The 17,983-nt window shown below is 38.8% G+C and overlaps 1 protein-coding gene across 1 annotated transcript in view; it reads left to right on the top strand.

Annotated features, from left to right (window-relative positions):
* The window catches only part of ndrg2 (NDRG family member 2), a 47,154-nt gene that overhangs the window by 22,630 nt on the left and 6,541 nt on the right, over positions 1-17,983 (top strand). The window contains exons 3-12 of the mRNA XM_079258015.1: positions 8,794-8,879; positions 13,561-13,605; positions 14,553-14,658; positions 14,754-14,874; positions 15,434-15,496; positions 15,641-15,701; positions 17,149-17,235; positions 17,528-17,584; positions 17,673-17,776; positions 17,863-17,901. Of these exons, the coding sequence (XP_079114141.1) occupies positions 8,805-8,879; positions 13,561-13,605; positions 14,553-14,658; positions 14,754-14,874; positions 15,434-15,496; positions 15,641-15,701; positions 17,149-17,235; positions 17,528-17,584; positions 17,673-17,776; positions 17,863-17,901 (758 nt within the window). The 5' untranslated portion in view covers positions 8,794-8,804. The remainder of the gene's footprint in view (positions 1-8,793; positions 8,880-13,560; positions 13,606-14,552; positions 14,659-14,753; positions 14,875-15,433; positions 15,497-15,640; positions 15,702-17,148; positions 17,236-17,527; positions 17,585-17,672; positions 17,777-17,862; positions 17,902-17,983) is intronic.

Genomic DNA, 17,983 nt, shown 5'->3' with positions numbered 1-17,983 from the left:
GAGACAAAAAAGGATGGCAGATAAAGACTTAGAGTCATGCTGAAAAGACCCAGGAAAGCCTGGTAGAAAAAAGGAAGTAGGATAGGGAAAAGTTGGTACTGTGGTGAAAGATTGATGGAGCGAGTTGAGAAGAGCTGTGAAAGAAGGTGATTTAAATAAAATAAAAGGGGAGATGGAGGAAAATAAAGTTGTCCTGTGATTGAAGCTTACTCCATCAAGTATGCAGATAATCAAGGGGTGGATGGGTTAATTGACATTTAGAAATTAAAATAGATTTTTCCCTCAGCAATGATCAACCATTTCATTCCACCACCATATCTTTCCAGGATCAGTCTTTTCAGACTCAGGTTTTAAGGATTTATCTTGAATTTTTATTTATTTATTTTTTGTTTGTTTGTTTTAATGCATGAAGTAGGTGTAAAGGGGACGTCCAAAAACAAACTTAATGTAGAAGACTTAAGACCCTTACACACCAAGCTGAAGATCAACCACATGGAATATCTGCAGTGTTGGTGAATGTGTCTTTCTTGGATCATCAAATAGCTCCATTCCACCAAAGAAGAACATGTGCTTGTTCAGGGCTGGTTCGAGAGTAAGTGCTTATCTGGTTCAGCTACAATGCTTCCAAAGAACCGGTTCTGGTTTCGACCAAAAGCCTAGTCAGTCCCGTGTCATTACATCATCTACTGTGGCGGAGTTCAGGGTGCTGGTTGTTTGGTTCCCTGGCCGGTAACCAAGAACAGAATTTAGTATCTTAAAACGTGGGTTTCTTTTGTGTCGCCGGTTGCCGCTGTGTCCCAACTCCCTTTAATTTGTTGACCAGCTGGTTGATGCTCCATTTGTAGCCAGCTGCAGCCATCGATTGTTGTAGCTGCTCGAACACGGGCTTTGTCTGATATGCCCCGTCCAATTTACCTCATCTCTGTGGATGAGCAAAAAGCCAGGAAACACAGAGTCTCCACCTCACACCAACTCTGCTTGTTCGTGGAGTCCATTTATTCATTAGTATAAAGATGTTGGTCCATGACAGCCCTCTTAGTTTGGCCCGGTAACCCTGAGCTGCTGACACAAGCAACGTGAAGTGGTTCTCAACTCTGACCCAACCAAGAGTTGGTGCCCAAATGGAACCAGTTTTGAAAGCCAGGAGTCGGCGCTGAGGTGGTCAAAAGCCACAGAACCAGTGATTAGTCTGGCTGTGGTTCTGAATCAGCACTGAAACCAGTTTGGTCGAAAAGAGGCTAAAGAGTAACACACAGTTTGCCAATTCAGCATGCTCATTGCTGCTGGTCTTTTGGCTTCTATAACGACACCACAGTCACTTTCAAACAAGGAGATTTATGTCCACTTCCACAGACATACGGTAAATTGTTAATTTGATGCTGTCAAGGATCCCAGTAAGAGGTTTTTGCTACTTCTTGACATCAGTTTGTTGTATTACAGTCTTTAAAACCGACCCCAAACTATATCAGTGCCTTAGTTGTTGCTACTACGCCCTGTGGAGAGTCCCATGTGACAACTTGCAGCAACTTTGCAGTTTTCTTGCATTTTTATTTTCTTTATATCAGTAACTATTCTAATGTGCACAGACACATTAAGGCATGTGCAAGCATGTGCTACTTTCAGCTGCAGCTAAACAGAAGGATAGATTTGTAGAACTGAGTAGTTTCAGCTGTAGGTTCATACACCTGGATTGGGCAATCAAATTAATCTAATTTCATTGAGGGAAATTAAATAAATAAGCACCAAGTAAGCTGGTTAAAAAGATGTTAAGCATTAAGGCAGAACATGAGAGACATGCAGTCTAAAGACCAGTGTTGGTTGCACCAACATGTAGAACCGCCTTAAATATGATGGAGTACGAGGTATGCTTGCTGAAAGTTACAAAAATCCTTTTCTGTCAGCTTCCCAAGGTCAAAGAATGATGCATTATCTCTGGGGGGGTCAATTTGGTGTGCAGCCATTAGTAAAAAAAAAATAGCCATCAGTAACAATGAATAAATAATCTCTTACAGGCAATAATTGCACAAGTGCATAATATACAACCTCACCAAATGATATCATGGAAACCAACAGAGCAGTAGAATTTCTGAGTCTGTTGGTTTTTGATGGAGGCGAACTGGATCTGGACTCTGACTGAGGCACTGAAAGGGAAAACTAGGATCAGCCAGGATCTGCTTAGCCATCGTTGTGGCTTTAAAATAAAATAGTCAAGAAGTGAAATTCATGCCAACAATTTAAATTTCTATAATTGATGAAGTTGGTGTTTTTCCAGCAGCATGACAAACGTCACATCCCAATACCAAGAATTTTGTCCTGATAATCTAGTTGCAGTTTATGTAAAATCAGTGTGATTGAAATCCACAGTAAAGAGCCAAACTGTTAAGTCTGTAAAATTAAAGTGCATTATTTGTAGCTTATTTGCTGTGTTTTAAGCATATGGACCTTTATGTCATTGGACCTTTAAAGTAAAATAAATAATTGTTTACTCATAATTCAGGTAATTTGGACATTTACACACAAGCAAGACATGGCTTCCACACAAGTGGTTCAGCTGCTTCCTTTAAGAAAAGTCAGCTCTATAAAATTTGCAGCCTTGTTTTCTTAGTTTATCAATTTCTTGTAGCTGCACTTTGAAACCTGACTTGTACCATAGTTAAAAAGTATTTCTTTTCTTGAACTGCTTTTAAAGTTGCACAATATATCATTTCAGCATCATCATGGCAATGTATGTGTGTGCAATAGTCACGTTGCAGGTCCTGCAATGGAGGAAGCAAAAGAACACCTTTATTTTGTCCATCTGTCCATCTACAAACAGCAGACGCAGATCGGGAGTCCGTCCATTTTCGTTTACAACTGCTCTAATGTGAGCAGTCGTAATTGGAACGTAATAAAGCAAAACATTTTCTGAGAATTTAGCACAACTAAAGCTAGCAATGAAAGATAACAATATAAGAAACTCTCAAATAAACACAAAAACTAAACTTTTAACATTCACAGCTGTAAGATAATTTCAGGTTAGCTATCAACCAGATGGCAGCAGAGAGAGTCATCTGTTGAAAGTACCTAAATTTTTTCAAATCGCTATGTGAGTTTCTTCCTGAGGCTCTGACGGCATTTTGTTAAAGGCATTCTAGTGTCAGCTCTGACATAAAAAGCAAAAAAACCATGTGAAAACAGATTTTCTCTGTTAGTTTCATTCCCTTGTTGCCATAGAAATTGCAGTCATCAAAGACAGTTTTCATCATGTTTATGTAAAACAATTTTGATAATTTGACTTAATTGTGGCATGCCTAAACACAGTTATGATCGGTTATCTGCCAATACTCAGTCTAATCCCATATAAGAAATAAAATCCATAAAACATAAATGTTTTTAATTGATTTAATTGATATAAAATACTGAAGATTATGATGAGATATAAAAGCAAGTGTGATACCATAAGTAGTCTGGTGAGGAAAGTCCTTCCACCCAACACTGAGGCATTATAACGCTGATTCAGAGCCACAGCACCGTACTAAACTTCCAGTCTGAGAGGTTTTACGTTATTTGTTTAATTAATTATCAATGTTTATAGCAAACAATACAAATTTTGCATCAGGTGATTGTTTTCATGGCATATCATTTGCTTGAGGAATTAAAAAGTGGCCACAAAATGTTTTTGGTGAAAATGAGCAAACCTGCAGCGCCGAGGCTCCAGAGTTACTACGTGGTGACATTGTAATGCATTGAAGGACGAAGACATGGAGTCAGCCTGATAGAGCAGGAGAGAACAGGGTGAAGAGGGAAAAAAGGGGGGAGGGGAGTTGATCTGACAGAAAGGATTGACAAAAACAGACAGTGACATGCTCGACTGAGGCGGCCTCACCAACCGGATGGTGCAAACTAAACGCTGCAGCTCTGAATAATTATTAATGTGCAGAAACTAGTTAGGATGAATTTAGCTGGAGCAGTTTTCCGACACAGTCGGACATCTGAGACATGGAACCTGTTCATTACGGCAGATGAACTGAACAACTGTTGTCTGACAGCTGAAATGTGGAAGTGAAGGCAAATGAGAAGCAAGGCATGCCTTCTTTTTTTTCTTTTTTTTTTCTTTCCCTCTCAGCCAGCAACATGTTCTCCGCCATGGTTTGTCTTCCTCCCTTGCTGTCCATGAAAATCTCTTCATCTTTTTATTTCTCTTTCCATGGTGACAGACGGTGCCTCCTGTGCAGTTTAGCAGTTATTACATGCTCTAAATCACACACCAACTCAGAGCGGCAGCAGCGAAGCTAAAGATGGATGGACGATGGAGAGAGTTAGGCCGATTTAACGTTACAGTATCAGGAAACTGTGTGTGTTTGTTAAAGTGTTTGTTAAAGAGAAGATTACACATATTGATTAAGTTACATGAGACCTATATAAATAATACTTAATAATACTTAATTAACAAAGTGGTTAATGTGCAGTGGTGATTAATACAGTCTTTAATGAGTTTCCAGTTTTATTAATGCGTTAATAGTTTTTTAAGGACAAACGTTTGTGAGATACGTACATGAGGAAACAAACATCTAGGTGCTGGAAAGTTAAATCACAAGTTTGACCTAGTTTAAGTTCAAGGTTAAGTTTGTATTTTACATGAACACTGACATAAGTACATGTAATTCATTCATTCATTTTCCTAACCGCTTAGTCCGATTAAGGGTCGCGGGGAAGCTGGAGCCTATCCCAGCAGTCTTTGGGCAAAAGGCAGGGTACACCTTGGACATCTCGCCAGTCCATCGCAGATGTAATTCATTTACATTTTTTATTTATTAGTATTATTATGATGATTATTATTAGTCATTGACTGTCCTAAATATTGACTGATGCACATTAAACAATTGTGTTGAAACTGAAAGAAGTTATCAGTCACAAACAAAGAGAGACAAACATCTTTGGAGTTTCTTTTAGGCTTTTAGCTTATTGGAGCAATTTGTTTTGGTTTTCCATCCATTTTTTTTTGCAATTTCCTTTTGGGAGAAACTTATTTAATTATTTAAAGTCCCTCTTGACTTTTTCTACATTACCACTTTAGCAGTGAGTAATTTACAGAGTTGGTGGGTAAATAGTAGGACTATCGGCTAAAGAGTAGAGTTAATGTACAGCAAATGAGAACAGGAAACGAGAGAGAACTCATTATTATTAAATTATTAATTATCCCTAGACTGTTTTCCTCTTTGAATCCCTTACTAGAACTGAAGACAACAAGAGAACAGCTGGGAATTTTGTTGTCACCATCCCTTCCTTATGGAGGAATTCTCTTGCTCATGGTGGAAGAATTTCAGTTCAGTCTATCTTAACATTGGTAAAGGTTATTGAGGTTTGCAGTGTTTGTTTAATGACAGCTCTCTTTAAGGTTCTCCTATAACTTTTTGTGGGTCATTGCAACAGTTTGGTTCCTTGGTTATTTGATAGATTTGGGTACCTGTCAATCAAAAGGACATGCCCCTTAATATGCTGAACTTCGAGATTAAATTACTTTTAAATGGGCGAATTTAAAAAATTTACTCCCCCCACAGTTGTCATGAAGGTAAACCTGACCTGTTAACCAAAAATGGATTTTTGTACCAGGCTGTAAAAATGTTTATTTCTGCTCTGAAGTTTTTAACATGGGAGTCTATGGGGATTTGCTCTGTTTTGCAGCCCCTAGCGGTTGAAGAGGGAACTGTAATTTTATGCACTTCCGCATAGGCTTCACTTTTTACCGCAGAAGGCTCTGTCCATCTATCATATAAGATATATATATATATATATATATAGATATAAAAGAAAGATTAATACTGTGTATGTAAGGCAGCGAGATATCCAGCAGCTAATAGATTAAGCAAATCTGTTCTTCGTACAGACTGATGAAACCATTGTTTCTTTCTTGTTCAGTGAAATTGCTTTTTGTGATGTTAAACTTTCTTTGTGTGAATTTTGACACACAAATTAATCTTTCTTTTCATTGATTAAAGTCAAGTATGTCATTAGAGAAGTCATCAATGTTCTGTCACTTGTGAAAGTGATCTTTTTCTGCACTTTTATTCATTTTAAGTTGAAATTCTTTGCAGCAGAAGACGGTTTCATTCACAGAAAGGTCAACATGACAGATTAAAAAAAAAAAAAAAACCAGTTATTAAATTATGAGAAGATCAAATAAAAACAGCAGATTGACAGGACAAAACAAAACCGTTCGAGGTAGAATTTGTTGTGCTTAAACACCCTTTTAATAAGCTCAAAACAGTCGTTTCTTACTCATTACTGTACAACAGTCATGTGAAAACATAAATTAAACCTCTGTCAGTTGTAGTTTTATGCAACAAGCATTAAAAAAATTGAATAATAATAATTGAATACTATTATCCTTACCAGAGGCCTGTACTACAAAGATAGATACTCTCTTGTAACCTGAGGGTTAACCTTGAGTTTTTACATTTTATAACAGTGTAAATCACCATGGTAACTTAATCTGAGTGGCTAACCTGCTCCGAAGCTCACTATGTTCTAGATGAGAGGTCAACAGGTAATAAATTACTTTAAAATGGGTCAACAGGTAATAAATTACTTTAAAATGATGATGATGGGGGTGTTACAGCAAAGTGGTGGAGCTTTACTTGTAATGTGCGGTCTGAAATAGAGCCAAATGCATGTATGGGTCATCCATATAGTACTGCAAGCGGGCATGCTCGACTGCACTGTATATATGGATCATGTGACAAAGGAACGTGTTACTATGTCTGGTTTAGGATATCTAAATCATGCTTCAAATATGAGTGGGTTTAACCGTAAAACTGATCTGATATCTGCTGGCTCACTCAATCTGCTGGATTTCTGCCATTAGATGATTACTTTTTTTAAAAAAAATTTTTATTCTTGCACATGATGTCTCTGCTCTGCTTTCGGTACCAACAGCATAGCAATGAAATGTAATTTCCTCTGAAAGGAAAACCCTGAAGAAGACAAATCAGAGCACTTACAGAGATGACAGCATTTCAAAGTAAAAAAAAAAGAGAATTCCTCCACTGAGGGCCTTTTAGTTAAGTCTAAAACCAAGCAAAATTAAGATACAGACAGATGTGTACAAAATCAGTTTTGCAAGACTATTAAAAAGATGAATGCGAGGAGCGAGCAGAAGGGATTGTGAACAATGGAAGCAGTGAGTGTTTGGATGTCTGTGTTGGGGTTCTTTGGTGACTAACCATTTCCGTTTGAGACACACAGCATCCCCCTAGGGCAGCTGTTCATTTTCTGATGAGTGCACACGTGCACGCCAACATGCACCCAAGCGCACACACACACATACAACATCTGCCCCCCTCTGATGTAATGCCAATCCTGCAGATAGAATACAGTCATCGGTTTATGAGAGCATGAATTATGCATGGGTGCACACACTCACATACACAAAAAGTGATGTCAAAAGGTCCTACATTTCAGATCTAAATGTCAGATTGAATATGATGATGCCAGATAGACACAGTAACAGAAAATTGTTGCCTATTTACTTTTAGACATATTTAAAAAGTAAAAGAATTACAGCTGACACATCTACTGCTACCTGAGTAACCTTGTATTTTCTCATTGTACAGCCAAAGCATGATGCTATTGAGAGAAAAGCCATTTTGATATTGTTGTGAGTTTTTGTTCGATTCCTTCTTTTTCAGTTTGAGTTTTGCATTTGTCCATGTCGATATTGTTTTTAACTTTTCTCTTTCATGTTTTCAATCTTCAACTGATTATATTTTACCAACAGGGAGGAATGCTCTGATGTAAAACTATGGCTAACATTGGCTCGCATTAGCTTACAGCCTTGCCAGCATATTCACCAAAGCAGCTAGTATAATGCCACATGATTAATGCTAACAGATAGCTTAGCCAGTGTGATTAACACCCACTGTTTAGCACAGGTATGCTAACTGATAGCCTAGCCAATGAAATTAATCCAACTGATGACATAGGCAGCCTAATTCATGCAAACCAAGCACCTACCAAGTGTATTTTATGCTCTTTGATAGGCTACTCAACATAATCATAATAAAGTTATAGCTGTAATAAATCATGCTAATTGGTGACCTAGCCAAGGGGTGGCAAACTTTGTTCCTCAAGAGCCGCAGTCCTGCAAGTGTAACAGACATGTGCAGAGTTTGACATTAAACTCTGCACAAGTCTGCTAATTACCCATTGATCTGGGTCAGGTGCATTGTAGCAGGAAAACATCTAGCACTTGCAGGACTGTGGCTTTCAAGTGCCACAGTTAGCCACCCCTGGCCTAGCCAATGTAATCTAACAAACCCAATGCAATACAACTTGATTTGTGGTAACTCATAGCATGAATTATGCTAGTTAGGCTTACTTTTATATTACCTGTGGTGCCAATTATCACCAAATCTTTGTCAGCAGAATTAGAGCTGCTTAGCTAGCTAGTCATATATCTTGACATCAGAACCGCTTCTTTTTGTGTGTCTTACATGTCCATTACATGGTTGTAACAATATATTGATGCAACTTTGTGCTTTTGCCTTTTAGCTCTTCTTTTTCTGCCCCCAAATACTTTTCTGCTCATCTCTGCCAGCACTATACTAATTAACTTTCATAGGGTCCCACAGCCCAAACAAAGTCCCAGAGGATAACAGCTACGTGCAGTATTTAATTACTTGCTCTGTGTGTGTAGAAATTAGTGTACAGCCCACAGTGTTTGTGTGAGTTCTCATATCGCAGTGTACTCAAAAGAGTATTTGTGTCAGCTTGAGAGTGAAAATAAGATGTATTCATTGTGTCTTTTACTTACAGGAGGTGACACTATGACAACAGAAATGCAGGAGATCGCCATTACAGAGGACAAGCCTTTACTCACGGGTCAGGCTGATCCTGCCAAGGTCAGAGATGGTTTCCATGCACACCTAGATTTAAATGTGCACTCATTCCCCACACACTCTTATATCCATATAGGCTGCATGTGCAAAAAAAACTCATATTTACTGTTTCAATGTGATCGAGCACGATGAAACAAAACAAAGCAAAGCTATACATTAACTTCAGCATGTGCCACTTAATCTGAAACAGTAGATCTCAGCCTCAGCTTCTATGTGTGTGTTCCAAGAGAGAAAAACAAGAGCTGGTTAATGTGCTTATGTATGTTGCCATGTGTCCTGGCTGTGCATGTGCGCATGAATGCGCGAGTGTTTGCTCTCTGGAGTCTGAGCAAATCCTACATGTGACAGCGTGTTCGTAGCACATATGTGAAACTCAGTGTGTTTGCGAATGTGAGCCTTAGTGTGTGTGTTTGTGCACAGCTGCAGCGCTGGCTCATATCTACCGGGTTGACGTCAAAGCCTTGAGGGAGCAAGAGCAGATCCTCTGCTCTGCTGTGGATGTGTTGCCGTGCAGATGCAGCGCTGCAGAGCTGAGCTGCTTGTTTTCTGCTGCTGGCACCTGGTGGCCAAAAGGGGAATTGCAGCACTCAAACAAAACCAAGCTTAAAAAGTTTAAAGAAGTAAAAAGTCATATACTCTTTCATTCATGGCATGCTAAATTGAATTTGTGAGGCAAACTAGCACGCACATGACATTTGCGTAATAAGTTGAGGAATTCTAATTGCAACATGTCCAACATGAAGACTAATGAAGACTTGGACATGATGAATTACAGACTTCCTTTCATCTTAATAAATTCGATTGACACATTCAGTCTTTTCAAGACCTTCAGGACCCTCCATTTTCTCCCACCTCCACTTCAACCGTCGACACCGCTAATTTTCTAAGAACTTTTCATGTCAGTAATTCATTAGCTGGAATGAAACGGATTCAAGGCAGCAAATGAGCGACCCACATAAAACCCGCCGCCAGACTTCCTCCATATAATGGAGGAAGTGTGTGTCACAAGTTCCTGCTCTTCTGAAGAGGGCCGCTGCTGCTTTATAATGTTGCTGCAATTGTCAAAGTTGGAATGCAAGGATTTACTTCCATAATAACGCAGAATTAAAAGATGAGAACTTATATAGATGGACACTAAGAAATAAGAAAGACCAAGTCTAAATCCAAGGAAACTTTGTTTGCAATACTGGATCTGTGTAGTTTATAAATGTGCCGAAAAATGGGTCCAATATGAGATTGTCAGCACGTTTCATATTGGCCCCAGGTCAATTACACACATAGGATATTGGTAATTCGCTGATAATAAATCAACATACTCTCTGGGGCTCTCTTGGGACCCATCATGCAGGAAGTAAGCCAATTTGGACTGTGCACATTAAACCATTATGGTTCACATGGACAGTTCAATATGTTTTCCCATTTCACAGCCATTTAAAACCCAACTTGGACCAACATACAGTCAGGTCCATAAAAATTTGGACAATGTTTTTTTTTTTTTTTTTTTTTTATGTATTTAAAAAAACAGAATTACATTAGTCGTCTAATCAGTATGGGTTTACAGCGCACTTTCAGCTTGGATTTCAAGGCATTCAGATCCAAATTAGACAGAATATTGAAGGAATACAACTTTTTTCATTTAACCAAAAGTAATTGGACAGTTTATTCTAAAGCTATTTCATGTGCTATTCCTCGATGCCTTCATTATAAATCAGTCAATCAGGTAAGCGGCCTGGTGTTGATTCCAGGTGTAGGGTTTGCATTTGGGAGCTGTTCATATGAACCAACAACATGCAGACACAGCTTCTTTGGCTGAAAAAAGAAGAAATGTATCAGAAATTGTATAAATGTTAGGACTGATAAAATGAACTGAGGTGGATTTTTGCAGGATCTTTGCCATAGTGATTAAAACCCCTTTACACCGTACATCCAAACCAGCAAAGAGATGGCCAGACTATAGCTGTCAGTATCCAAATCCACCCTAAAGACAAGACATCATCTGGGCTAATTTCACTTCTATCCAAAGCGACTTACATGCTCATACCCCGATAGAGACATCGGCGGGCAACTTGGGGTACAGCGTCTTGCCTGAGGACACTTTGGCTCTTATTCAGGGGAAGCCTGGTATTGATCTCTCAACCCTCCAATTGAAAGATGACTGCTTTTCCTCCTGAGCTACAGAAGCTCTATCACAGAGCTAATACAGAGCATTCACCAAAATGAATTGGCCTCAAACAAAGAAAGTCCACCTGACTTTACCAGAAACCATCTAAAGAAGCCGGCTCAGTTTTGGAACGGCTTTCTTTGGACAGATAAACTATCGTCCAACACCAGAATGACGTGATAAAGTATGAAGAAGGATGTAACAGCTTGTGATCCAAAGTTACACCTTATATTCTGTAAAGCATCACGATGGAGGCAAAAACATGCATGTCTTCCAACAGCTCTTGATCTTTGGTGTTTATTGATCATGTGACAGCAGGCAGAAGCAGCCAGATGAAATATGGATTTATTTCATGGTCTGATTGCAAAGTTGATTAAATGCCATGTTACAGTACAGATGGATAATTAACCAAAACATACTGGGAAAGCCACCCAGTAGCTTTTTTAAGGCAATAAAGTGGAATGCCATGACTGAGTCAATCATCAGAACTCAATTCAATTTTCAATTAAACTTTATTTATATAGCGTCAAATCACGGCAATGCCATCTCAAGACGCTTTACAGACAGAGGGGAAAACATAATTAAGGCCAATTCATAATAGCCTATATAAGGAAACCAACAGATTGAGTTGAGTCCAACTCAGTCTCCCATCCTGAGCAAGCACACTGGCAACAATGGGAAGGAAAAAAACTCCCTTTTAACAGGAAGGAAACCTCCAGCAGAACTCGGCTCAGGACAGGCAGCCATCTGCCTCTGCTGTGTGGGGGGAAGAGGACAGAAAGACAACAGGAACTGCTGCTCCCGGCCAGGGAGACCTGCTGAGACAGGAGACATACATGTTACTGATGCAACACTGTGATTGGGGGGCGGGGGGGGTAAAAGAGAGAGATAAAGAGAAATAGAAAGAAGCTCAGTGTATCAGGAAATGTCTCTCAGCAGTCTAAACCTATAGCAGCATAACTAAGGGATGCTAACCATCCCTAGCTATAGGACTTATCAAAAAGATAAGTCTTCAGCCTAGTCTTAAAGGTGGGGAGGGTGTCTGCTTCCCTAACACTAACTGGGAGCTTATTCAATAAGAGAGGGGCCTGATAACCAAAGGCTCTGCCTCCTGCTCGGCTCTTTGAGACTCTAGGAACCACAAGTAAGCCTGCATTCTGCGAACGAAATACTCTGCTTGGTATATAAGGAACAATGAGGTCTTTGATATATAGTGGTTCCTCGTTGTGGAGGGCTTTATATGTAAGGAGAAGGATTTTAAATTCTATTCTAGATTCAACAGGCAGCCAATGAAGAGAGGCTAAAACTGGAGAAATATGATCTCTCATGCTGGTTCTGGTCAGGACTCTGGCTGCAGAATTCTGGATCAGCTGAAGGCTTTTCAGGGCATATTTAGGACAGCCCAGTAATAGAGAGTTATAGTAATCTAGTCTCGAAGTAACAAAAGCATGAACCAGTTTTTCTGCATCACTCTGAGACAGAATGTCCCTAATTTTAGCTATATTACGTAAATGAAAGAAGGCTGTTTTAGTAACCTGCTTAATATGTGGACCAAAGGACAGGTCAGGGTCAAATATTACTCCAAGGTTTCTCACTGTAGCACTGGAAGCTAAAGTAATGCCATCCAGGTTCATCACAAAACCAGAAAATTTAGCTCTGAGTTTTTCAGATCCAACGAGAATTACTTCAGTCTTATCTGAGTTTAAGAGGAGAAAATTTCTAGACATCCAAGTCTTTATGTCTATGAGACAATTTTGTAGCCTATTGGGCTGATTTGTTTAATCTGGTTTAAAGGATAAGTATATTTGAGTATCATCTGCATAACAATGAAAGTTTATTCCATGCTGTCTAATAATTTTGCCTAAAGGGAGCATATATAGCGTGAAGAGTATTGGTCCAAGTACAGAACCTTGAGGAACTCCATGACTTACTGTAGTTTGTGAGGAGGACTTGTCATCTACATGACCATTTACATGACTCAACTCGACCATTAAATTAAGGGAGGGGGGTGGAAAGACCCAGAAGTAAACAACTGAAGACAGCTGCAGTATATGTTTTAACAAAAGATCACAAAGAAGGAAATCCAATGTGAGGTGATGTTCATGGGTCCAGTCTTCAGGTAGTCTTTGCTTAAAGGGTTTTTTGAATGTGTTTGCAGTCATTTTTGTCCAATTACTTTTGAGTCTCTGAAATGAGGAGCCTTTGCACAGATATGGTTGCAGTTCTTAAATACTATACAGGAATTTAAAAAAAAATTTTCAGCCTCTTGAAGTATAGTCTGCACTTCAGTTACATCTCAGTTGTTTCATTTATATCCCAATGTGGTAGCATGCAGAAGCCCATGTTATGAAAATTGTGTTACTGTCCAAATGTTTCTAACCCACCCCTTTGCCAGGTTCTTTGGTTAGTCCTTTGTGTCTGAAGAGCAAGTATAGACATCCTTTCTTCATTCTTTGGTTGTTCTTTGGTCAGGGGAAAACATTTCTTTTTCTTTTCTAATAAGACCACCCTCCTGTTCCTCAGGATGTTGCTGAACTGGCAGCGAGGATACTCCTGGATCAAGGACAGGTAACGCAGCATCACATGCCACAGAATACTAACACTAACACAAGCACTAATATGAAAAAAGACATTATGAAAGGCCTCTCTGGATTAACTATTGACAACAAGTAAATGTTCTGTAGAGGAAAGTTGATAAAGAAAGACCTCAGAGAAGAAAGGATGCAAATCAGTCATATGACTGAAGTCATTATATTTAACTTCATCCAACATGAGGTGTCCAGAAGTTGCAGGGATAATATGATGTCCAGTTAAAAGAGATGAGATGGTTGTTGGACATGGATGAAGGATATATACAGAGCAGGCCATGTCTTTAAGTCAGATCCCAGCATGGTAGAGGAGGCGTAATGGTTTGGGCTGCTCTAACTGGAGAAGTCAGACTTTGTATGAAAGCAGGTAAGAATCAACTTCTAAACCTGATTCAAGTTACTAAAAGATACATCCACTAAGAAATGGCTTACAGGAAGAAATCTGCAGCAGTTCTAAGGTAAATAGTTGAGGTCTCAGACATGACTAAACAATTACACGCCTCCACCTCATTGGCTGTGAACTAATTGGCCTGTTTTCTCAAACATGGTATTTACAGTATAGGAAGCCAACCCACTTTTGTGATGAGAATTTAGGTGTCTGTGGTTTCTATGAGTCAGCCAATAAACTTGATGATGAGAAGCTCATGGCATAAAAATGGTTGCTTATGCTTGTCTTTTTTTAATTTTTTTTTATTAGTATTAATATTATTCAAATGGACAAAAAATTATATTTCAGATTATGAGAAAGTAAATAAATTCTAATAAAATAAAAATGGAATATCTAAGAAATAAAAAATTATCTAAGTTTATTTGAATAAAATGAAAAAAATAAATAATATATGTAAGTAAAAAAAAAGAAAAAAGAAAAAAGGAATAGAAAAAAATAAATAAATAAAACATCAACCATCAATTTTATTTGTCCTCCAGGAGCACAGTGTTGAGACCCCCCATGGTGTTCTCCATGTGACTCTCCATGGCACACGGACCACCCGCAGGCCTGCCATCCTCACCTTGCATGATGTGGGTCTGGACAGTGAGTAGCCCCTCTTTCTCTCTTCCTTTAATTAACAAAATATCTAATTTGTGCTCGACTCTTCCTAACCTGCCCCCCATCTCTCTGTTTGGCAGGTAAGAGTTGCTTCTCCACTCTGTTCAAGTTTGAGGAGATGCAAGAGATTGTCAAGAATTTCACCCTGATTCATATTGATGCCCCGGGACAAGAGGAGGGGGCTGCAGCCTACCCCGCAGGGTACGCCGCTGTGTTTGTGCTGATAGACAGGATGTCCTGCATTAACCGTGCCTTACTTCCAAGTACATTTCTCAGAAATGGAAACAATCTTCCCTGCAAGCTTAAAATTAATCCCCTTTAAATACCCAACAGTCCCATCTCTCGCATCTACCCCCCCCACCAATCTGCTTTCTAATGCGCTCTCATCAGAGCTTTAAATAAATCCTCACTTTTCTTTTTCCCCACTTCTGACTCCCTCCTTCTCTTTGGTTCTTCGTTACCTCTCCTCCTTGTGCGATTCTTTTAGTGGCTCTGGAGGATTTCGTAACATGCATTGTGAAGGTATCTCCATGGCGACTCATTTTCTTTTTGGTCTCATTTAAATCCCACTGGATTAAAAAAAAAAAAAAAAAAAAATCACCTATCAGCGTATGTGATAACTGAATTTAGTCTGAAAATCAGCCTGTCTAAATGCTCCATGTCGTTTGGGAGCTTTCAAGTCAGACAACTTTCCCAACCATAGATCATATTTCCTCATTTTTACATTGTTGATTCGCTGGTTTTGTGTTTGTTATTGTAGTTACCAGTATCCCTCCATGGAGACCATAGCAGAGATGATCCCTGCTGTTCTGCAGTTTTTCAAGTGAGTTGACCGCATTTCACATCACCTAATCCAAACTGGTTTTAGTAGCTGAACACCTACAGAATAAAAGGAAAAGTTCACGTTGGTGTTTCCACGCAGAATTGAATATAATGCATATGCTAACTTGTCCCCCCCCCCCGCCAGCTTCCGTACTGTAATTGGAGTGGGTGTGGGAGCAGGAGCGTACATCCTCTCCAAGTTCACAGTGAGCATCATCCTTTGTTCAAAGCTGTCACACGTTTGTCTACATGTTTTACCATAAAACAACAGCTGTCAATCATTGATGCTGTTTCAGTAGAACATGGTACCGAGTCCTGGCTGCAAAAATGCTAAATTATATAATTATTTAAAATAAAAATCACATTGATAAAATCTTTTATCTAGTGATTGGCAGCTCTTGAGACCAGAAATAACTGGCAGTACTTTATTATACGGTTGTGTGTCCTTTCTTTGTGTGTCGTCATCTGGGATGTTTTCTGTTAATTATAGAAGGTAGACAATTAGCACCGTTCAGTTAGCATACTTCCGGTACGTTAGCTCCTTCAATAACTTACAGATAATGCAGTTATTACAAAAGTAATAGCAGTGTCTCTTTTCTTACAACATCAGAAAGGTTAGGGAGCTTTCTAATATGCAATATGCACTTAAGCCCATAATTCCTATTGTTTTGAAACATTAGCTAACGGACAAGTATAAAGTACATAATTTTCAGCATATCCACTGACCGATTTCATTGCATTTAGAAAATTTGATATATTGGCATTTAAAGATTGTAATACACTCTAGTTGGTACTGTTACACCCTAAAGTCCAAGACTTACTGCAGGGTGAAGATGCCCCCCTTAATGGTTGCATCTGCATCTCCAAATTTCCGATATACACTTCAGTAGTATATTCACAATACAAGACACTTGTGCTACATACTGTCACAGATGCTAATTTTGCAGCTTTTTGTTTATCCTTTTGTCCACAAACAGCTTAAATTTAAACTCATCTATGTCTACTGTCACATCTGCACATAGCTGAAACATGGCTTCTAGATTGATTAAAACATATTTTGGTTACTTTTCTGGATGAAATGTGTACTGCTGAGCCCATGTGTACATCAATCATGGTGCCACTTGTGGTTATCTATACAAAGCTTTAGGGTAATGTTATAGTTCCCAACATATGCCCAAGATTTTTAGCTGTCTTTATTCTCTTATATTAAGAATGTTGTTATCCCATATTGATGATATCAATGATTCTGTGACCAAGTAATAAGCCACATCTCATTTTTGCTTGAAAAGTCTAAGTCTGCTGTGGATGTTTCTCTTATACCCAGTGCTGACACCCACACCTGTCATCAAATTACATGCTGTGTCGTCTTACTCCAGTTTATTTAAAATGAGCTTTTTTCTTTAAAATAAAAAAAAAAGTATGTGTGTCAGTGAAGACACTGAAAATATTCCTTTTTACTTGTTTGTTTCACGAATAAATAGCTAAATGTGGTTTGGACATTTAGAATGAAGCATCTTTACACAAGTTTTATCCAGAAATAGGAGATAGAGTTTAGTAATGAAGATTTTCACATGTTGAATAATTCTTCTTCACTCTGGGTATGAAAATGCTGAATCTGAAGTATTTCCTTTTTACCACACAATCTGTCTTCAGCTTGCAAATCCAGATTCAGTGGAGGGTCTGGTTCTGGTCAACATTGACACCAACGCTCGAGGCTGGATGGACTGGGCTGCTCAAAAGGTACAGCATGTCTGCATTTTCTTTTAACATTGACATTTAATTGTCGTGTGCTCCTTTTGAGCCAGGAATGTGCTGTCTTGTGTACAGAAATCTGGTATTTTAATCCAATTAGTCCAAATGGGCGTTATAAATCAGTTTCACTTTAGCCATGGTTTGTAAATAAGGCAACTTCATGCATGGTTTGTGTCCATCAGGGCTATTAATAATGTGAACGTTTGTTATATATCATGTTATTCTGCTTCTTGTAATACTCTTAAGTGTAATTAATCTCTGTCTTTGTTGCCCACTGTAGCTCAGCTCTGTGACTTCCTCCCTCACAGAGCAGATCCTGTGTCATCTTTTCAGCCAGGTACAACATATTATTTGGTCAAAGGAAAAATTCTCCATTCCAGATGATGTTTAAGCACCTGCTAATGAGCTTTAAACTAATTTTGCAGGAGGAGCTGTCATCAAACACAGACATAGTGCAGTGTCACAGAGAGCGCATCTCTAAAGCTTCAAATCTGGTCAACATAGAGCTCTTCTGGAAGACTTACAACAGGTGAAACTCTCCTGCGGACACGAGTGCACAAACACAAACATGCTTCCCACTGAACCGCAATCAATAGTGTCCTTTTGTCCCAACAGCCGCAGAGATCTGAACCTTGATCGCAGCTACACCTTCAAGTAACGATACTCTTTTTAAAAAAAAATATATATATATATATATATATATGTACATGCCTAGAAAATATTTAAATGCTACTCA

The sequence above is a fragment of the Telmatherina bonti genome, assembly GCF_933228915.1.
Source record: "Telmatherina bonti genome assembly, chromosome: 18".
Lineage (NCBI taxonomy): Eukaryota > Metazoa > Chordata > Actinopteri > Atheriniformes > Telmatherinidae > Telmatherina > Telmatherina bonti.
Note: the sequence above shows the minus strand (reverse complement) of the source record. Positions and strands in the feature narration are given on the sequence as shown.